A 23,690-nucleotide genomic window follows, 5' to 3' on the forward strand; every position below is an offset into this window, starting at 1 on the left:
CGTTGGCTGATCTTTTAAAATTAATATTTTCTTAAATATTGAGAAAATCACAAAATGGTACAGGACTTTTCTATTCAGAATAACACCCTCTACCTTCCCTTAAAGGGTAATCCGCGAATTATCGGACACCCTGTATAGAGCTTTATCTATCTTACTGTATGCTAAGATAATAAAAGATACTTTCCACCCTCGCGCATGTGCAATCGTGCATTTCTTTTGACAGCAGGGAAAATATAATATATAAATAAACTCTTTTTTTGTAGAAGATACTGTGTTTAATAAAAAAATAATTTTTTTTTTTAGTTCTTACTTGTAAATATTATATATAAATATGTGACTAAATGGTGCGTTGTGAAAAATTGTCCCAATAAAATAACAAAATAAGAAGGTATGACAGTGCATATATAAATAAGTAAAAATCATCATATTTTTGGTTTTTTAGTTTTTTATTAATTATATTATCATTTGCTCTCTACAATACTAAATAATTGTTTTGATATTTATATTCTGTTATTCTACTCTATATTTATTATTATAAATAGAATAGGATATTCTAATTATTAATTAAATTTTTCTTTTCTCTAGTTTCTGTAAATAAAAAGATGTAAATTTTTATTCATAGGTATCCACATAATCCAGTTACTTAAAAAAAGTGGGAAGACTGGGTTAATGCAATAAATGAATTATGTTATTCTTCAAAAATAGTGAAAACGTACAAATGCATATGCGCAAGGGAAGAAAATCTGTTATTTATCTTGGCAGACGCTAAGATAGAGACACAGAACTTATACTAATGGAGAGGCCATGGCACGTGCAAGGAGGATCGACAAAGAGAGATATATTTTTCTGTCTCAACTGTGGTCGTAGCACATATACTGTTCGCGCTTTTGTGCATTATCCTCTCCACTGCCAGAGCCGGTGTGTAGGTGAGTTGAGTCCTCGTTCATTGGTCACGGAGCCACAGTTGAGACAATATATCCACCTCTCTGTCAATCTTCCTCGCGCGGCTAGCTTATATTTTGTATATAAGCAGGGCCCCTCCATTAGTATAAGCTCTATGGGTAGAGATGACACAAAGCTCTATCTATAATATCTATAATATATCTATACTTTGATATAAACTAGTAATCTTATCATGATATTACATCACGTGTATATCATATCAATTCAAAATTACTTCATTTATCAATGATCCTCCCCCAATAATCATTATCTTAATTTTGATCACTATTTAAAAGTATTTAAGGGATGAACAAATCAAATCATTTTTTCAATTTTTTATTTAATAAGTAATATGATAGGAAAAACAAGTAGGAAAACTGATAACCATTTATAATATCCACATTTATAAATGTGTGAAAAATTATGTGAATGATATTTACATGGTCATTTATCATTCTTTTTCAAAATATGTTAAGGAATATAATAAAATTAATTTACAGCTACTAGCTAACTAGATTATTACGAGAGATTATGTACAGACTATATAAATTTTTTTTAAATAACGAAGGTGATGAAAAAAAATAATGAAAGAAATCAAAGAAAGAACAAAAGCAAAACGCAAACAATTGCATAGCTTCTAGGGCAAAAGTGTCAGAAAATAGATTATTATTTTAGGAAGGCAGAGTAGATGCTATAATTATATATCTGCTTGTTAATAGTTTCTTTTTATTTTATACAAACTATAGCTTGCTTATTCTATGTTCTGATATATCCTAATATATATAGTGTCTCAAAAATTCCAGATCTTTTTAATAGCAGATTCTCTGAACAATGTGTAGTCAACTTTTCCTTAGCAAAAATGTCAAATCACTATTTTTTTACAAATTTTAAATTTTTTCATGTAATATCTTTAAGAAACCTCTTTAAATCTCAAATTAAAATTCTATTTAATATTCCATCTGAAAGGACAATTCCTCTAACTAAATAATTTAATTCTTTTAACTTTTCACAATGTACAATTTCTAAAAAGCTCTTTCTTTTCAATTGCTTGTGGACAGGGACTATTAATGCTTTGACATTTTTGCTAAGGAAAAATTGTCTTGAAATTAACTGCGATTAAAGCCATCCGATAGTTTTGAAACATCCTATATATATATATAAAATCATAATACACACATCTCTTATTTTATTCTGTACATAATAATATGCTCGGCGCAAAGAAAATCCTCGCTTTGTGCGCTCAAGAGACACTTGAAAGCCGATACAAAAGACCGACCAAATTCCTTTTCCGTCATAACACAGTATTCCGAAATGATTAAGTTCAAATTTCTTCAATATACTGAGAACGTTCTCACCATATATATCACTCATTATCCGGGTCACTTTAACTCGCGATATATCCCCTTTTCAAAGTCACGTTTATCCAATGATAATGGATAAAGCAAGGTAATACATACTACTACGGATCATGGTGTTAATCGCTGCAAACGATCCGTGATTGCAGATTTTTCATCTCATATAGAAACTGCTTTATTCGATCATTCACAGTGTGGCGCAATATACGTAAAATAATAAGTCAAAAACATTTTTCTACAAACAAATTAATTACAAAATTATGAAGACGTATATCAACGGTTCATCCGTGATTCGTCTGTCATCGGCGCGAGATATGCAATGTTGATAATTTTTAATAAAAAAAAAAGGGAAAAAAACAATCCAATACGTACATAGACGAATAATACTCTCATAGTCGTGCGGATTGAAGTAAAATGGACGTTTATGTCTGTATAATCAAATTTCGAAGAATTTCGAAGACGTGCGTAAAGTATACGTACGCGCATATGGAAGCACAAAAAAAACGGTTCTACGATATTATCGTACATTGTGCAACATTATTCGTACTTATGTGAACGAAAATTTTATACATCGGTATAAATGCAAACAAATGATTGACTAGCGTTACTACTAGTATCTAAAAAAATATAATCGCAATATAAACGAAAGCCACTGTTAACAGGAAATGTTTATGCGTAATCGATGTGCTGTAATTCGACTATGCTATAATACTTTACTTTTTAAATTCGTCTGTTCGTAAAACTGTAATAATCAAATAATGTATGACCTCGAATAATGTCACTGGTTTCTTAGACAATGGTAAGAGGCAATCATAAAAGTTAATTTCATATCACGAGTTCTTAGATCGAGAGTCGCAACTATTATACACCCCGGAATCTCGTGCAGAGCTAATAGACGACATGAAGTGGGCTAGTGAGTCCTAGGAGGAATCCACGAGAGATGTTGCTTTTCTAGACGCCCGCTTCAGTGTCAGTGGTGCTGCCATGGTATCCCTGGGGCTAAGAAAGGGAAAGAAGTGCATCCAGATCTAACGATTTAGTCAGATCTAGCGCAGATCTCGACTACAATGCTAAAAGAAAAAAAGAAGAACCTCGCTCTAAAATGATATGATAGGATGCATAATTGAGAAAATAATATCGTAACAAAGGCATAAAAAGGAAATGTCGAATAAAATGTAACAATCTGTGCTGTTTACATGAAACAATGGATGCAGGAAGCACAACCGTTGCACAACCGTTGAACTCATCTTGTCTACACTCGAGGTTGATTTGCTTCTAGAAATAAGAATCAATTGCTAATGGTTCATTTCCAACAGTTGTGTTTCCTGAACGCACCGTATATGTATAAACCACAATTATACACACACATACATACACAAGGTGTCTCTAAAGTCTGAACCAGCCTCCTAGATCTCGGAAATGGTTTTAGATATGGAAAAACGTTTCAGACAAAAGTTGTAAGATATTAAGGGAGACAGATAATAAAAATATAAACTTGATTTTGAATCAAGTTTAGTTTGAAACATTTTCCCAGATCCAGAGGGTTGGATCAGACTTTAGAGACACTCTATATACAGAATGAACCATTAAAGGTATTACAGATGCTAATATTTCTGAAACTGAACAAGATATAAAAAAAACAAATTATTTTCCAGCAATTGTTTGATGTGAAAGCGGGCATTCAACGCAAAAATGATGAATGACAGTAATTTCGAACATTTATTTTAAAACTGTTCGCAATAAGAATTAAATACTCTCTGTTGTTTTATTTTTTCATTGTAACCTTGTGTAACCTTATATGATCCTATATGTGTGTCATTTTACTCGCTAAGAGATGGGCTACAATTATTTGTGATAAAAAGTACATGTTGTCAGTTAAAAAAATCAAGGAGTTTTTGAAATGACCTCAACGACTTCGCTTAGAAAAATATTAACTTCATCACACAATGTCCGCTTCGATACAAAACTGAAAAATAAGGATTTCATATCTCGTTCAATTCCAAAAATATTAGCTGGTAACATCTTTAATGAATCACTAAATATATATACAATATATATTATATATATATATATATATATATATATATATATATATATATATATACAGGGTGTCCGGAGTTGGTCGCAACATCCGTCGTGTGCAGGTATAGCAGATAAAACTGAGAAGAAAACTCCTGTATCATTTTTTTCTATAACACTTAATAAAGGAATTCTTATTGAGTGAAGTCTGGCCAATCAGCGCCAACCTTTAGCCGGACGCACGTTAGTGAGCCGCGCCTGATAGTGGTACATCACTCTAACAACTGAGCGCCTTCGCACACTACCAGGCTCATCGATGTGCGCCCAACTAAAGATCGGCGATGATAGACCAGACTTTACTCAGTAATAACTCTTTTATTAAGCGTTATAGAAAAAAATAATACAGGACTTTTCTTTTCAGTTTTATCTGCTCTACTTGCACACGACGGTGCGACCGACTCCAGACACCCTGTGTATATACAGGGTGTTCCTAAACTGGCGACAAATATTTTAATCACATTCACCCTGTGTATATATATATATATATATATATATATATATATATATATATAGACACACACACACACACATACTATACATATATGATCGGTTTTGTTCAGTTTAAAATATCTTAAAAACTATGAGACTTGGAGAAAAATTTCAATAGAAAAAAATATTAATTCTATGTATTGTATATGTAAATGCAATAAAAAGAGGATTTAAATTGAAATTGATCTTTAGATGATTTTAAAATATAAAGATAAAAAAAAATCACGCCATTTTTTCTTCTCTCAAATTTTTGTTTAAAAATTTTTTTTTTTGTTTCATATCTATTTTTTTCAATTATTTTCAAATAACATATAAATGATTCATCTTGTATATATGTATATATGTATGTATATATGTCTGAAAAATTTGTGAACTTTTCAAATAGTGCGCAAATAACATGTCTTCAGAACGCGGCTTATACTGCTCTTGACCAACAAGATTTCTTAATCACGTAAAAAAAAGCAGTAGTATTTTCTCTCGCCTAACCATTGTATTTAGTCTGTTTTTATGAATATATATTCAATGCATCTGACAATTTTTTGTTGATTAAAATGAGCAATCTAAAAGAGCAACGAATTTATATGAAATTCTGTGTGCAACTCAAAAAATCTTTTATAAACATTTAAAATATTGAAAACAGCGTTCAGGAAAGAGATCCTTAAATAATACTGCAACGTATTACGGATGTTTTGGCTGCACAAAGTAGCAAAAAACTGTCAAAAATTATATATATATATATATATATATATATATATATATATATAAATATATATTTCTTACGTTTATGTATTTTGTTTAAAAAATCAATCCGGATGATAAAAAAAATTAAAGTATTACAAAATAATATGGTTTTTGACGTCTTCATAAAAAAAATAATTGTAATATTTTTCCTAATTTATAACAAAAACTTTTGATCGTGAATATCCCTTGAAATCAACTGCAAAAAAAAAAAAAAAAAGTAATTTGCAGAAAGAGAAAAATAATTTTTCTACAATTTTTAGTAAATAATTTTTAAACGTAAATGGTAAATGAATCTAAATTAAGTTTTGCACAAATTCATTAGTTTTCATTAGTTTTCTTAATATATATAATTTTTATTTCGTTGACAATGTTTTTTCCTTGTCAAATTTGTTAATAAGTGCTATAATACTCGATTTTCTATAAGAATCAATAGTAACTTTAAATTTAAAAAATTTCCAAATTGTTAAGAGAATTGTGTTCAGATTTTGCAGATATTCAAAGGAAATAGTAGAACACTAAATAGTAGAACACTAAAATAGTAGAACAATTTAAATCGAAATTTTCATGCTTTTGTCAGTGTTCGACATATGACACATACATCCTTAATGAAAATGAAAATGTTTTAAAAAAGCACAGCAAATACAGTCGAAGTCATGCTAATAGTTTTTTTCTATTCTGAAGATCTCATTCACCATGAATTTCTTTTACAAATCGAAACAATAAGTAAAACTTATTATCTTGAACTGATATAAAGTCGTTGTGAGACTTAAATTAGAGAATTAAAATAAAAAGACGGATACGATATTTCGCGGGAGAAATTTTAGATATTCCGTCACAACAATCCGCCCACTCACGCGTCGCTATCAATTCGAGAATTCTTGGCAAAGTATAAAATGACGGTTTCATACTCTTTGTATTCCCTCGTACACACGTCAGTGAACTTTTTTATTTTCAAAATTCAAGTCTTTTAAAAAGCCGACTTTTGAATCAATTAAATGCGATTAAAGAAAATTCGCTGATAAAAATGCAGTATATCTAAACAAAGAAAAGTTTCAAAACATCAAAAAGAAACATTTACAGAAGATATACAAAATGGAGGAGAATACTTTAAAGATAACAAGGTTGAATAGTTCCTACGTGAATTAGAAAAATGGTCTATTTGAAAAGTTCAGGAATTTTCCGGACAATCCTGTGTATGTGTGTAATCCATAAAATAAAATATAAAAAAGTGAGTCATAAAATACATGATAATAATATTCATAATTCAATAATATACACAATCTATATAAAAAATAAATAAAGCAGGATACGCCTTATGTTTTATCAAACACTTATTTTCTTACCGATGCATTTTGATCGACTTCTTTACAGTTGCTACAAATATAATCATCTTCCTCAGCGATTTCTGTGCGATCTAAACCGACACAATGCATATGAAACCAACCTTCGCAGCCACCATCACACTGAACCCAATCAACTTCTTTACCTAAAGAAACAAATAAAATAATATATCTTGAAACATTAGAAAAAAAGAAACGTAATTTTAAGAATATCTAATTTTTAAATATATATGTATATAATAAAATATATAGAAAAAATTATGTAATATTTGATACACGATCTAAAAAATTTATGTACACAGTTATATTGATAATATTTATTATAGACAATATTATTCTTATATATATGACAATATAATTATATAAATATAATTATTATGTTTGGAGCATATTTGTAATGCTTAAAAATCATTAAAAACACGTTCCGAATGATGAATAGATAATAAAGTCCCTTACCACTAGGCCGCAAACAGTTAACCGCCGCGCAATCGTCCTCTTCATCTGAGCTTTCTTGCTTCGTTTTTTTCGTGCGATTACCACCTCGCTTCCTAGGACCCTCATCACCCTCACTCTTGCGCTTCATCTGAAATTCATATTTGAATGAAATCAAACTGATATTAGAAAAGCCGTAAATTGTATCAATTGTCTTAAATCATAAAATATTTTTAATTTAAAGTACTGAAACAACACGCGCGCGTTTATGTATCTTTATCTAGTTTATATACAGAATGTTCATTTGAAAATTTTTATACAGGATGTTCATTTAAAAACCCTGTTTATTTTCTGATCGACTAATTTTTGCGAAAAATGTTTCGTACAAAACTTTTATGACTTTGAAAGGAACATGAGAGTGTGAAAGGAACATAAGATGATACTATTGATTTAATCTTGGATAGTTGAGACATAGTTAGATGTTGGAAAATCACGTAAAGGTCATCTTTAATTTTTTAAACCTTCATTTTTCATTGCATATTCTTGTTACATCAAGAGCTTTTCAAAACGCTATAAAATTCTTTTTTATTAAGTATTTTCCGAGTTATGAGGCTTGAAATGTACTATATCGCCACCATTATCCGAAAATGATTTTTACGTTACTTTAATAATGCTATTTAAAGCCACATTAACGCTACTGATTGCTACTTAATAATCCACTTAAAACCCTACAACTTATTTGAAACATTTTTCTCAAATCTCGAAAATAAAGCATTTTTGAGAGGAAAAGAAAATAAAAAATGGTTAAAGATTTATTTTTTATCAAGGAATACCGTTATGTATGAGTGGGATCTAATAGTCCACATTGTTAATTGATCAGTTGAAAATTTATATTATTGAAAATTTAATTTATTTCTAATCATTTAATCGAATTAGTTATCCTAGATCTAGGCATCTGTCGATAAAAGATAGTTTGTGCTATGGGGATATGTTACTAACAAGGCTCTTCCGTTATTTACTTATTGTTATTGGGTGTGTGAATTAATTAACACCCCATATTTTTTTATAAATTAATAACTTCCTTATTTGTATATGTGTATATGTGTAAATAAAATAAAAATTTATTGATTAAAAAATTAAATTCATCATTACCAAGAATAGAAGTTAGAAAAAGAATTAAATACCTTGCGAGGTCCACGTTTCATGGGAACCGGCGAACTACTCTGTCTCTTCTCCTTGATGATAGGACTGCTTTTGTTACGTTTAACTGTGTTTTTCTCTTCGATTTTCTGTCGTCCAATTTTTTTCAACAATTCAAACTCCTCTTTCCGTTTTCTGCCTCGTTTTTTCATCTCCTGATTGGCATTCACTTGAATCTCTTCAAATGACTTATATTTTCGCATAGTGTTATGATTATTCATGTGACTTAAGATACGCCAGATATGTTGCGTCTCGTCCAAGGCAACTTCCAACAAATCACCCTCCATCATTAGTTCCTCCAAACGTAATCTCGCGTTTGTCGATAATAAGCCAACCGATTCGCCACCACTGTCATCCGATTGAGTTTTCCGCCGAATTTTTGAGACTGAAACAGTAACACAAAGTTACAATCATTACCCACACACATAAAATCTATATTTCAAATATATCACATATCTATGTCATAATTAGAAATTTACTGTATGAATATGCATGTTCGTTGCTATTGAAAGTACTGCAGGTTGGTTCGTCATCCATAGCAATGACATCATCATCGTCATCCTGCAATATTAGAAATATAGTTTATATATTTTATACTTTGTTCACATAAACTACAATATAATTCATAATGTGAGATATAAATTTACACATTATACAATCGCATTATACAATTGACACTCACAGCTGTACTAAGCGCGCTATCATCCGAATGCACTCCACTGAGAGGCGCGATAGCTTGGACTCTTTGATGCAGTTCGGGATTATTTGCTGCTTTCTTCAATTCACTGCTGATTATCTTTTCCGTCTTCTCCCTCGCCGCTGCTTCAACTAATTTTTGCGACATCACAGAAAGTTTTGCCAGTATTGACGAGATCTCTTCAGTAGCTAATGCTTGTCTCGCTCGATCCTATATACATAATTAATGTAAGCTTATCAATGTTATGACAATGTCGTTTACTTAAATGATATTGAAGAATATACTTGCCTGCCAATTCATTGCACGTTCAGTCAAGCATTGCAATGCTTCACCCTCTGGCAATCGAATCGGAATTTTCTGGAGACTCACTAAGAGGGCTAGTATCGTTTCTAGACGAGGTCGTCGAGAACGTAGACAGCACGGACATAAGAATTTTATGTCCCTTGGACCTGGTGGTTTACCCTTGTACGATGTCTTAGGTAGAGGCACGCAATTTGCTACAAGACAAAAATTAATATTAAATAATAGCGATAATTCTTTTTTTCACGATTTATTATATACTGCCATACTTACTGTGAAACCAATCTTTGCAAAGCTCGCACTGAAGCATAATGCCAAATCTTGGTCGCCGACAGACGCAGTATTTGGAATCTTCCACATCGGCTTTCATCTTCATCAGATTTCTCTCTCTCAAGCTTCTCATTGCTTCCATCTCGCGCTGCTCCGCTAGCTTAAAGGCAGCAACCACATTCGCTGAATCACTAGAATCATCCAATTTTGTATCACAGACATAAACAGCCCCTATGGACTCGTCGCCCTTATGCTTTTTGGTCTTCATCGCCTGCACGCCGACACCAATTCGCGGAGATAGAGCTTCCATCAATGTATAGTGAGAGTTTTTCCTTAGGAATGTCCTCGCAGTCCTCTCTTTCCATGCTTTTGCCTGCGAAAGTGTAGATTCCAGCATTGGAAGAGCGTCCAGGTGCAACGAAATATTTCTACCTTTTCTTATCAAATCGTCCAGAGTGTCATAATATGGAAAATTTTCTTTTGCTTGTATCTCATCTACAAGCTTCGTCCAATTCTTCGCTTTATTCAATGTGTCTTGAAGATTATCTAAACTCGGCAAGTATGCTTCAACTTCATCTGCCTCGCGAATAAATTCCTCCACACTGGCAATGGTTCGTCTATTTTTCGTGTGAAGAAATATCTTGGCTTTCTCTTCCCACTTATCAATAGCTTTCGTTAACGCATGCAATTCCGACAGCGTATTTTCGATACTGAAATGAGGCGGTATCGTCATGCCCTTCTCGATCAATTTCGCTACTTCTTCGCGACTGACAGATTTCGGATCGTCTTGGAGGGATTTTACTTCTTCTAACCACTGTATCTGTGATAATCTCTGCAAAATAAAAAAAAATGTAATGATATGTCTAATTCCTTTTTGAGAAGATAAAACTATATACATTTACTATTACATACCTGTTTCAATAATACGAGTTGAGGCAGATCAATGCAGATAGAGTCTCCAAAGTCTATGCATTTCTTCAATTTCTCAACATCGCAATCTTCATCTTTCGACTCCAATTCTTCTGCATCTTTTTGAAACTGCAATACTTGGTCAAGTATGAACTTTACACCATCAGATTCCTTAAGTTCACAGCACAAGTTGGTTATCTCTTTATAGAAAAGTGTTAATTCTTCTACAGTGAGTTTATATTTGGTATCAACTGATTGCCTAGTCCTATAAAAATTGTAAAACATGCAAATAAAATTGCATAAATTCTTATACGAAATATCACAATAAAATTTGTATTTTATTAACCTTGTACGCTGTTTATTATTCAACAGCTGTTGCGCAACACTTGCACACTTCTCAGCATCTTGCACAGCGGTGGTTAGAGCTGTGAGTAATTCACTCTCGGGAAATTTTTTGTTCTCAGCCTCATTGAGAAGCTCCTTCAATTCGCTCAGTTCAATTTTGTCATTCTTAGGATCCATCGCCTCTTTCACTTTAGTCACCCACGAGTCAAATGACTCAGCTTTCAATTTTAATTTCTGCAGCATGATTGGTAATTCATCCAATGTATACCGATAACGCAGTGTATGCTTTTCTGGTGGACAGGTACACAAATCAGCAAAGTGTCTCAAACAAACTAATTGCGAGTTGTGGCACGAGCATGTAACAGCACTCAGGAAGCAGGTAGTTTTGCATGCTTCGCATTGTCTTTCATCGTCCGGCAAAAGTTCGAATGCCTCACGTTCCGCTTCTGTCACACCCTAAGCAGAAGAATTAAGTTACCCAAATTCGAAATTACAAAAATTTTTTTCACATTATTTCCCTTAATGTCACATCAAGAAAACTTCACGCATGAGTGGCAAGCTCCTGCAAGGAAAAAAACAAGCTACGTGTTTAGCATCATGGCATAAGGTTTCGAAAAACATAACCTCGCTCATCTAATACGTACATAAGTTACATAATCTGAGATCGCGAGGATGTGCCTGACAAATGAGCATTCGGCCTCAGTCAACGCTGACGGTCGCGAACTACGAGTATTATTTCAACGATGAAAACGAAACAACAGGTTTGACAGGATATCGAGAGAACATCGAAAATACGTGGCGGCATTAATTAGGTTTCTATAAACGTGGACGTTTATCGGTCAGTCCTATACCAACTTCACATGTCCAAACGATAATATCGCGCGTATACGCATATACAGGTTTATCGCGCGCGCACACACATACGCACGCAGGCCACGTGTGCATGTGTACGTGAGCGCGCGCTCTGTATGTACTACTCGGTCTGAACATGTTGACCCCTCGCGGCAAATATATTGCCAGTGTTCACATGTAAATTTCTTGTGTTGGAAATAAGATCGCATATTCAGCGCGATACCATTGGACACCATTAGGTTTGTTTTTGTATATAGCTAGACTGAAATAGAGTAAAATGAGATGGAATGTTTAAATGTATATATTAAATTATTTTTTTAAATGTGTAGTTAATAATGTGTAGTAAATAATAATTAATTATTTTTTTTAATATAAATTGCTTAAATAGTAATAATAATAACAATAACAATAATAATAATAATATTAATAATAATAATAATAATAATAATAATAAATATTCAAATAATAATAAAAGAATTTTGTTTTTAAATAATAGAGTTATTTTGATTTTCTGTTCGTACCTAAAAGCAACACAAGAGACAAACTTTTATAAACAATTACTGAAAATCTCACTTTATACATTATGAAATTTGATATAAAATATCTTACAAAAATGTAGTGAAATGAATGTACTATTCCATTTAAAAAAATCAAACTATCTCTTGGACATTTCAAAATGGACATTTCAAAAAATATTTTTGTTTGAATTATATAAATCTTCTTAAACAAGAAATAATTTTTATTTGAATCATTTTTTTATAACTCTTTTAAAAAAATAACAATAATAAATGTATACATTTAAACCAAACACACTGTGTATTTTGAAGTTAGAGAAAAAAAAAGAGAAAACCAGAAAGTGCATAAAACTTAGCTAAAAAGAACAAACCTATTGATTCTTACAAGAAAAATAAAGTTGCATATGAAGATTATATCCTCATATAAAATAAATAAAACTTAAAATTCTCTACATTTAATGTTAAATGTAAAGAATACACACACACGCGCACACACACATATATATAATGAGTATAAAATATATGTATAAAATATGTACATTCCAATATATAAATTCCAATAAAATCTCTATAAAAGCCATTGCATATGAAAAAGTTGTAGTTGTAACTGTAAGGCCATGAGCTAATTGACAAATCACAGTCAAACATTTGCAACGTAGTAAAAATGTTACATTCTTACAGTTACAAAACATTTTCGTGTGCAATAATCTTAAACCTTGGAATTACATATGAAATACTATACACATTCAGTATATAAATGTATGTATGTATATTAATATTTATAAATATATAATAACATAAACAAATGATACAACTAATATAAATGTGAATATAAGTTAATAATTATAAATATATAAATATAAATAAATAAATAAATTACATTTGTTCAATTAGAAATCAAAGAAATTGATTATGTTAGTTTATATAAAAGGACAAAAATATTTAAAAATTATTATCTAATAAAATTTCATTAAATTTTCATTAATAAAATGTTTTATGTGGAATGTCAGTTTTTCACTTATTGTTAGAAATTGACGATAATAATTTTTTTTGCTTATATATTCTTTAAATATTACTTAGCAGAAAATATAATATGAATAATATAGATATAAACTTACCCATTCCAGTAAATTTTTTCGTAATTTTTTCTCATCTTCCACCATTTGCAGCATATCGTGATATGTGGCGGTTGCGATACCAATATCTAACAAATCCGGATCCAATGACATTTTACAAACTAATTCATCGTGAGAAAATACACAAAATCTTCGCAAATTCGAATAATGCGAGATACATTCTCGTCCAACCTTAAGCTGGGATGAGAAACATACAATTTAGTATAATTAGTATAATTTAAATATAATAGAATATATTTAAATAATGTATATTTAAATGTATATTTATGTATATTTAAATAATTAATTTGAATTCTTGAATATATTGAATGTAATACTACTTATAACATATATTCTTTGTTCAATAAAGCCTAAGAAAACGAACTCAATCGCGCGATTTACATACCCAATCCGCAGGTGCAAAATTGACGGCTTCAGCGAAATTGTAACCTTGATTAAAACCTGCGTGATAAGCCCTCGGAAACGTCACAACAAATTCACCTGCATGCTGATCTGTTCTAAATACTGGCACTCCTGTTAAATAATTATAAAATTATTCTCACATATATTCTATATATTTCTACATATATTAAGAAAAAAAAACTATCTATCTATATCTATATATACAGAGTGTTCTGCAAAGATTGTGCCAACGCTCGTGAGCGGGTAGAGCACAGTAAACTGAACAGAAAAATCCTTTATCATTTTTTGAGTTTTCTTTTCGTTGTTATATGATGTTAAAGTTAGCTAATCAGCTCCTGTCTATACAATAGAAAGCCGTCTCGTTACTCCGACCCCCGACATCCCTTCTTTGTTTTCCGTTGTAGACAAGCGCTGATTAGCTAACTTTAACATCGTATAACAACGAAAAGAAAGCTCAGATCAAAAAATAAAGTAAAGGACTTTTCTGTTCAGTTTACTGTGCTCTGCCCACTCACGAGCGTTGACACAATCTTTGCAGGACACCCTGTATATATATATATATATATATATATATATATATATATATATATATATATATATATATATGAAATAAGATTCAAAAAGATTTTTTTCGTTAAGAAATTGAATAATTTGGCTAAAAATTTATTTCTAATATAAATTATATATATATATATATATATATATATATATATATATAATTTATATTAGAAATAAATTTTTAGCCAAATTATTCAATTTCTTAACGAAAAAAAATCTTTTTTGAATCTTATTTCGTCTTTTAATTTATAGAAATTTTCTTTAATATCAAGCTTAATGTACAATGACGTACCTTCGTTTGTCAATATGTTCGGATTCATAATGGTGACAAGCTGATGCAATAGATCAGGCTGACTGTGAAACAGTTCTGGCGCAGCGGACTTCATGGACTGTTCAAAACGCTCTGCCTGAGAACCAGGCACACCGTACCACGTCTTTGGTTCGCCCCAATGTAGATAATTGATAGAATAGCTCCAATGATCTTCGTTGTGCCAACAGAATGTGGCAAAGCACATACCAACATACATCCAAGGAACTTTCATACCACTGATATCAGCGTTAATATGACCTAAGATGCTGCTGTGCAAGACTGGCAGATTATTTAAATTCCACGAAGATTCGGCATATTCTTGATCGCAGGTGAATAAATTGACGCTGGTCTTCGTCGGAAATCCAGATCCGTGATCCATCGTATGCAAATCAGCGCCGTATTCTACAGTTACATCCTCATCAATAGACGAGACTATTCGCCAGAATTCCTTTTCCACTAGTGACGTTGGAACCATCTGCAAACAAAAATTTATTAAATGTACAATACATAGAGAATAAATATATTAAACATACAGGGTGTCCGGCGTCAATCGCATCACCGGTCGTGTACAGATAGAGCAAATAAAATTGAGAAGAAAAGTCCTGCACCATTTTTTTCGATAACTCTTAATAAAAGAGTTATTATTAAGTGAAGTCTGGCAATTCAACGCCGACCTTTAACTGGACGCACGTCAATGAGCCGCGTGGCATGTGTGCGTGAGCGCTCAGCTGTTTACAGCACCTCACTGACGTGCGTCTGGCTAAAGATCGGCGGTGATTGGTCAAACTTTATTCAATAATAACTCTCTTATTAAGCATTATAGAAAAAAAATGGGACAAGACTTTTCTCCTCAGTCTTATCTGCTCTACTTGCATACGACAGGTGATGCGATTGACGCCGGACACCCTATATATATGCAGTGAGAAGAAACAGCCCATTGATATGTAGTTGCTAGGACACAACAATACATAACTGTTGTCATTATTGTCATTTGTAAAGCGCTCCTTTCAAAACTTTGTCATTAGCATACTTTAGACTGTCTCTTCTCGCCACGCGCTTATACTTGCGCGAATCGATCGATCTTTTTTAACTAATTAATTTCTCAATAATTATTACGAAAATTGTAGATTGGTAAAACTTTTTTCCTTCGTTTCACCTGTTTTATCTGCATATGAGAGATGATTCTTATCGGATACCCTATTTATATATATATATATATATATATATATATATATATATATATTTAAATTAACACATGTATATATATACATGTGTGTTAATTTAAATAATGAAAAAAAGCCAATTAGGCTCCAAAAAATATAGCCTTTTTTTTCATCATTTTGAACTTCGTTAAACATTTTAATTTTAATGTTTTTTATTTTATGTTAATATTTTAATTATAAAATTTATTTTCTTGCAATATCTATTTTAAATTATTATATATATATATATATATATATATATATATATATATATATATATATATATATATATTTTATGATAGTTTGTAAAATGAGAACTTACATGAACAGGCATATTAAAGTAGTCACTTTTAAATTGATCGGCCATTTCTCCGAATTGTTGCAATGTGTATTCCCTTTGCGCTTGTTCAAAGCCGAATGCCTCCATAGGCTTAGAGACTTCTTCAGCGACGCATTTAGGACATCGCCAATCACCCTTTGGTATTTCTGTTAATGGCGGCATAAGACAAAAAGTGTGATAACTGTCGTCGCAACCGTCGCACAACAGCATGTTCTCTTCATTGTCACCTCTTCCGCAATTGTGACAAATGTATTTTGCTAACTGAATAAAAGATAAAAAGACAATAGCTAATTAAGTGATTTGATTTAATTTTTTAATTAGAAAATGCAATATAAATAAATTGCTAAATCCTATTTACAGGATCGTAATCGTAAACGAGTTTCAAACCACGAGTTTTATTAGATTTCTTCCCCTCTTTGGTATTAAAACCGGCCATTTTTGGACCTGGTCCATAAAATTGTAATTTTTTAAGTTCCTTGCTTTTGTCCGTGTCAAAACTGAAATGCCTATTTTTAACTTTATCCTTGCAGTCGTTGTCCGAGTCGTATTCCTCTTTACAATCCTCTGCTTTAATTACATCCTGCTTCTCTTCTTTGCCGGAATACCGTTTGGATCGCCGCGAGAATTTCTCGTTCGGTGGTTTAATTTGCTGGCGAGATATTATTCCGTGCGGCTTATAATCGCGATCCCTTTTCTCATTCACGTCTGAGTCCGGTTCGAATTTCTATATAAAACAAAATCACTTCTGTATTAAACCGAAACTATTATTAGTAATTATATATAATAATATAGTTAAAGTAAATTATATTATTATTAAATTACAAATAATTAATTTCTTTGATTTGATATCTTTGTAAGTAAAATTTTTTTCTACAAATCAGAAACAGAAACTTTGACTTACGATATCTGACAATGTCTTTCCTTGTTTGAAGACATCAAATGGATACAAAATTCTCTCGTAGTGATTCTTTAATATGCTGCCTACGCTTCGTCCAGATGGGTAACCCAATTTATTAGCAATTTTTGCCCATCTTCTTTCTTTTGTTACAGTTTCTATACCCCCTGTAAGCAATATATAATAATTAAAGCCATGAATGTAAACATATACAATATACAATAAATAAAACATATATAAATAAAACTGACCTTCATCTGTGACTATTTTATGTAAGGAATATAAATCCAGTGCCTTACGTTCTACAAGTGGGATCTTCAAGGAGGAACCTTGGAGCTCCCAGAATTTTGCAATTTGATCTAAGAAATTAAGCTTTATCCTGGTTTTAGCTTCCAATTCATTTAATCTTTGTATTCTCGGAACAAATTTAAATTTGTCTACGTCCACGGCGAATGGTGGCTGCCAATTCTACAACAAACCATAGACCTTATAAATGTTTGTCTTATAAAAAATTTGGTTTTTCTGAAATTGATTTATTCCGGAAAAATTATTTTTATTTCTTAAAGATGAAATTCTAAAAATATTTTGATTTTAAAGTTAATATTAACAAATATCTTCATATCAATTTTAAAATCGTGTATATGTAAGAATTATAAAAAAAATCCTATATTAGAAGTGGAACATCCTACAATTTAAAAGATGAGACATTTATTAAGATTATCATTTTGTTTCATTGTTACAAAATGACAACTAAATTAATTGTTAATTTTACAGCTTATGCACAATGGCACAATTTCAAAGCTTTTATGACTTATTTAGTGCAGTAAAATCACGATTATATCCTTCATGGAATATATATTTACATGTTATATGTATTATTTACATGTTATATGTATTAATGCATAGTGCATTATATATGCTCGCGTAATAATGTACAATCGAATCATGTTTCTAAATATATACCACGTACCATAAACCGTCCATAAGAATTATGTGATGAAACGGTGAAGCAAGATCGATAAACGCTCCGAAAGCTTCCTTATGTGATAATGTAATATCATAGCAATGTTGAATTTTAAAAAATTAAAAAATAACGTTTACATAATTTTATCTGACAATATATGATGTGTTAGTTAATAAATCTACATATTTTCTATTTAATCATAAAATTTAGATTTAATTTTTATGCTAAACTGTGCTTCTTCTAAAGTAAAGAAATTAAATTCAACTAATCAATATCAGTTAATTGAATAAATTAATTACTCTAATTAAATAAGAGAAATCTGAGTAATATCAAATCATTACTTAAATTTATATATTAATATATACACATACACACTCTCTAATTTATAGTATTTTTATTTAAATTATTCCGCATAATAAAATTTCTAAATAATAGAAAATTTAAATATTAGCAAAATTAAAAAAAAAGTTTGAATCTTTATCGTAACATGATAAGATGATAAAAAAGTTACAAAATAATATATAAATGCATAAAATATACCATAAATCCAATTTATAGTATTTTTATTTAAATTATTCCAAATAAAATTCCTCAATAATAGAAAATTTAAATATTAACAAAATAAAAAAAAGTTTGAATTATTCCAAATAAAATTCCTCAATAATAGAAAATTTAAATCACGAATATACTATATAAATAAAATACTAAATAAATTAAACAAAATACTATATAAATGCATAAAAATACATTCATAAAAAAAAAATAAATAATCCAGGATATTTCATACAACTATGGCCAATTATAAAGATATCTTTTGGGAATTTTATTCTTATATATATATATATATATATATATATATATATATATATATATATGAGAGAATATGAATGTTTCAATACACATAAATTTAAGTACACGTGTCACATGTGTCAAACTTAAACATTTACAATTAAATAAATAACACAAATTATATTACATTAGATTACACAATAATCACGATGCACGAGTATGTAAATATAGAATGTAATCGACTCGAAGTATGTAACCAATTTCTATCATGAAGCCATAAATAATGCCGAGTCTGTTGTTATGTACTACATGCTCGAGAAATTTCGCGGCGCAAATGATGGAAAATTTTTTCATAATTCAATATATCGGCAAGTTTTATTGTAGACCTCTTTTGCATTTCTATTTCAGGTATATGTTACATACTTGGATAAGTTTGAAACAAAAATTGTTGCTTCTCCAAATGTTTCATTCTGAAGAAATATACTGATCTTTTCATTCTCTGCAGCTTTCTTCGTGTGATAAAAGATATATTATCTAAATTGTTTGAAAGTTTAATTATTAAAGAATTTAAAGAAATATGCGATATGTCGATGTATTCGAGAGAAAATCTCTAAAAAAATTATATCTTCTGAAATACAGAACCCTAATGGATTTTAAATTTGTTTAGCTTTTCTATATACAATACAATAATAAAAACTAATCCAAAAATAAAACTGCGCATTATCTTCAACGAAACTCAAACATTATATTACACTTATTGATGCATTTCTTAGAAGATATAAACAAAATAATTTTTCTCAATATCAATATAATTCTCAATATAATAAATCTTTCTCAATATCACATAATAATGATTAGATAAAAACGTATTAATATAATCAAGCAACTTACTACTCATAAATTGATTGTATGAGTGCACAAAAATATGTCACTGAAGCAAATTTCTAAAGATCTTCTTTAAGCAAGGCAGATAAATAACTGGCTATATCTGAATAGTTAACAATTAACTATTGATTAACTGGCAATGAAAGGCGTAAATAAAAATCAATAATCACTTGAGAGATTGTGGCGCTTTGACGCAGCTTTCGGCATTTGCCAGAGAAAATGGCAAGGATGTAATCACGTGTATCCTATGTATATATGTGATAATCTGTTTTTTAAAATAAGCGATTTTCGCGAAAAATATGCGATTTTTCCATGATATAATGATTATTAAAGATTATTATTACATATTTCTCTCTTATTTTCCTTCTCTCTCTTTCTTATCCTCTTATCATTATACTTTTAACGACGAAATTGTCCAAAATTTATAAAACAAATAATAAAAAATCAATATAATGCGAATTCTATATACAAGCAAAAATATAATCAAAGTGAAATAAATTTATTTAGAAAACATATATTTATATAAATATATTTATATAAAATATATTTATATAAATATATTTATATAAAAAAAATATATTTATATAAATATATATATAAAATAAATACAAATATATTTATATAAAAAAAAAAAAATTTTGAATATATATATATTTCAGATCCACATTGAAGCAGCAAAGATACACGAAGACTGTGCTTTTAATTAAGCTGTCATTATGTAAGCATTTAAATGTTCGTAATATTGAACGTTTTGTTGTGAAAGACTTTTCAAGATAGTATTATATTTTAGCATTTATATATGAAATCGTTGAGAAGGCACATATATCACGTTGAAAATATATAGGGTGTTTCAAAAGTGAAGATCAATCGTTCGGTTTTATATTTATTTATTTTATTGACTTTTTTTGTATTCATTTATTTTATTTATTTTTTGTATTTATTTATTTATTTTTTATGTTATTTGTATTTTTTTATGGTTTTCTTATCCTGGATAGTGCTGAAGCAGCCAGCAAATTTTACTTTGACTTTAATTATGTTACAAAACTGATAAAAAGCATCTCATCTTTTAATTCTGATAAAAAAAAATTCGAAAGCAAAGCAATTTGAAATCTTAACATAAAAATGGCGATAACTCGCGAACAACGCATTTCCAGACCTCCATGTTCATCCAACTTTTTTTCTTGTTTTTGGATCGCCAATCACCTGCCGATTGAAACCTGCACTTTTGAAACGCCCTATATGTTCGCATCAGTTTCTCAGTATCGATCACGCGAGCTACGCTATTCGCGAATTTGTTCGAATATTCATGTCGCCTACGCTTAAAGTCATAAAGAGAAAAGGCTTCGATTTTCGGCCCGAGTTTTTCTTCTGTACACGCGGAAACAAGATGGTGACGCAAATCGTTTCTAATGGTGGCGTATATCAAATCAACGTGTGAGAGCGGGTCATCGAAAAGCTCGACTTCATAAAGCAAGATATTGCCTCCGTTCGGATGGAAAAATTGCGAAAAAAATCTCGATAGCGAAACGAGATCCAAAATACAATGGAGTCCCTCCCCCGTGCACGGTCGAACGGAGTTCACGGAGTGAAAGGTGACGACAGCGCGGAAAAAAAAAAATTATGTCACGCGGAGAGATTCTCTCGCAGGGAATAGGCGCGATCAAAGCTTCATATTCTCAAATTAAGTCCGAGTTATACGAAATAGAGATCTTGCCGAAGGAATCTCGAGAGAAGATTGAAGGAAAAAGCGCACACTATTTTTATCGATAAAAGTTTCCCGTGTCCTGTTGCTCGATAAAATTTTGAAACGCAGTATTTCCCAATTGCCTTCCCTCTTCCCAACAATTTTCCCAACATTTCCTCGACGTGACATCATTCGGGTCCTATTGTCACGGCCATTTTATATTGTGTGGCGTTTCGTTATTAAACACGTTGACAGTAGTAGAGTTTGCCAATCTGAGAGGCAGTATATTATGTAAAACTCATATTTTATATGTACAAGATTATATTATATTGTAAGCACTGTGAAGTTTCTGTAAAATGCCTTTCGAAGCGGAGAGGCAAGAAATAAATAATTTTCTATCCACCCATGTAGTAGTTTGACAGATTGACTTCTTTATTTAATTTGACGTAATTTTTTGTAATTGATGTAATTATTGATGTAATTAATATTGTTTTTTTATAAATATTGCCACTGTCAATGGACTGTCAGTGGACGCTGTATTTGCGACACACTCCATTAATGCAGTCGTAAAGTGTAACACTAGTGAAACAGAAGAAAGGGAGAAAGAAGAAATATAGCAAAATTCTTTCTTTCCATCTCGTTTCATATTTAGCGTTTCGACGATGGCACGAATTTGTTTTCCTCGTTTTTCTTTTCGCTTTTTTGGCCCGCATCCCGAATGCAACGATGCACCGCGTGACATAAAGTCACTTAAAGTCATTGCACATATTTCACAAGTGAAGGAAATATGGAGAGACGCCGTGGAAAAGACAGCACGCGATTGTGCGTATATTCAAATGGCGTGTGCATCGAACACGCTTGACAAGAGGGAGAACGGTTCCTTGCTCCTTTTTATTTTCTCCATCATCGTCGTTCTCATCATTGCAATCATCGGCATTTTACTTATCTTGTAGAAAATATATTATCGTAGGTACAAAAAAATTATGCGTCGCATATATTCGAACGTGTAATTTTCGTATGATTTCTTTCAAAAAAAAAATGATCATTTTTCAATTCAGCATCCTTCGTCTCGATGACGATGACGATGACGATGACGATGTTGATGACGAGAACGATGATGAAATGAAGTGACGACGTAGGGAGTAATAAGGGCCATAATGTTTCGAATCGTCCATTCGACGACCTGGCAAATACTTACGGGCGGCGGTTTGATCTTGCAGATGCCGGACTTCTCGGCGATCGGCCGTATTTTCGCGATGTAGGCGAGCGGATCGTGAAACTCCTCGTTGGTGGGTTCGAATACCGGCGCCTCTGGTGGTACTGTAAACTCAAAGTCGCTCTCGGCGCGGTCGCAGGCCATGTTGTCTTGGACGCAACGATTACCGCAGTTGCTTTTCGATCCCATGACCTGTTCGAGAATCGGCGGTAACGCCACAGCTACCTCAGATGCTGGCTGACTGATCGGCTGCTAGCTGGCACGTACGTACGTACGTACGCATGCACGCGCTTTAAATTCGTAGAGTGAGGGGACCTCCACGTTTAGACACGGACACCTCGGGGCGACGTTAGCACTTAATTCGGATTAACCGCGTGACCACGTAACCACGACGTTTCTGGACCGATCATGTTCCCACGTGTGTGTGTGTTCATTCACTGGTGATGTTGCTGCTTGACAATGAACGACGCGCGACGGATGCGAATCACGCGGACACAACATCGACGAGACACATCACACCCTCACACGATCCACCGTAACTGCACGTAACTGATTATTCTGTTCCGTCCGTGTTTCGCTTGCTTCCCCTTTCCCCACTTTTCATAGAGTATATAATCTCAAGTAAAAGAACGCATTGAGTGATGATTTTCATTGGCGCACCGGTTCGCCAAGTGATCAAGTTTATCGAATTAATGTTGGGACACTTGTGTGAAGATTTTTCGTTGGCAACCTGGGAATCGATCATGTAACTTTTTCCCTAGAGCAAAACCGTGAAAAGTGAAAAATTTTCGCATTAATTGTTTACTTTTGGGAAAATTTTTCACTTTTCTTACATTTCCTTCA

At 31.5% G+C, this 23,690-nt stretch overlaps 2 protein-coding genes across 3 annotated transcripts in view; one reads left to right on the forward strand and one right to left on the reverse strand.

The window, feature by feature from the left end:
• LOC126851779 (cytochrome P450 4C1-like) overlaps positions 1–23,690 on the forward strand; it is a 421,874-nt gene that overhangs the window by 137,358 nt on the left and 260,826 nt on the right. The window lies entirely within an intron of this gene.
• LOC126851767 (lysine-specific demethylase 5A) lies at positions 1,263–23,463 on the reverse strand. Of its 2 annotated transcripts, none has more exons than XM_050596068.1 (18): positions 22,830–23,463; positions 17,561–17,777; positions 17,316–17,476; positions 16,773–17,138; positions 16,397–16,675; positions 14,855–15,347; positions 13,988–14,115; positions 13,585–13,779; positions 11,101–11,555; positions 10,758–11,019; positions 9,849–10,677; positions 9,564–9,772; positions 9,261–9,485; positions 9,058–9,139; positions 8,563–8,963; positions 7,403–7,529; positions 6,950–7,092; positions 1,263–3,296 (listed from the first exon to the last, which is right to left on the reverse strand). In XM_050596068.1, the coding sequence occupies exons 1-18, from the start codon at positions 23,034–23,036 to the stop codon at positions 3,249–3,251; spliced, it is 4,827 nt and encodes a 1,608-aa protein (XP_050452025.1). In that variant the 5' UTR covers positions 23,037–23,463; the 3' UTR covers positions 1,263–3,248. The 2 variants fall into 2 exon arrangements, with proteins under 2 accessions (XP_050452025.1, XP_050452026.1); XM_050596069.1 differs by having other exon boundaries at positions 1,263–3,367; positions 22,830–23,462.

Source organism: Cataglyphis hispanica, chromosome 8 (genome assembly GCF_021464435.1).
Source record: "Cataglyphis hispanica isolate Lineage 1 chromosome 8, ULB_Chis1_1.0, whole genome shotgun sequence".
Classification (NCBI taxonomy): domain Eukaryota; kingdom Metazoa; phylum Arthropoda; class Insecta; order Hymenoptera; family Formicidae; genus Cataglyphis; species Cataglyphis hispanica.

Excerpts from the sequence above, each read along its gene's own strand:
- LOC126851767 (XM_050596068.1), bottom strand. The coding sequence starts at position 23,036 with ATGGGATCGAAAAGCAACTGCGGTAATCGTTGCGTCCAAGACAACATG. Across the intron at positions 13,780-13,987 it reads ATTTTGCACCTGCGGATTGG|CTTAAGGTTGGACGAGAATG; the intron begins GTATGTAAATCG and ends TTCTCATCCCAG. Across the intron at positions 9,140-9,260 it reads ATAGCGCGCTTAGTACAGCT|GATGACGATGATGATGTCAT; the intron begins GTGAGTGTCAAT and ends CTAATATTGCAG.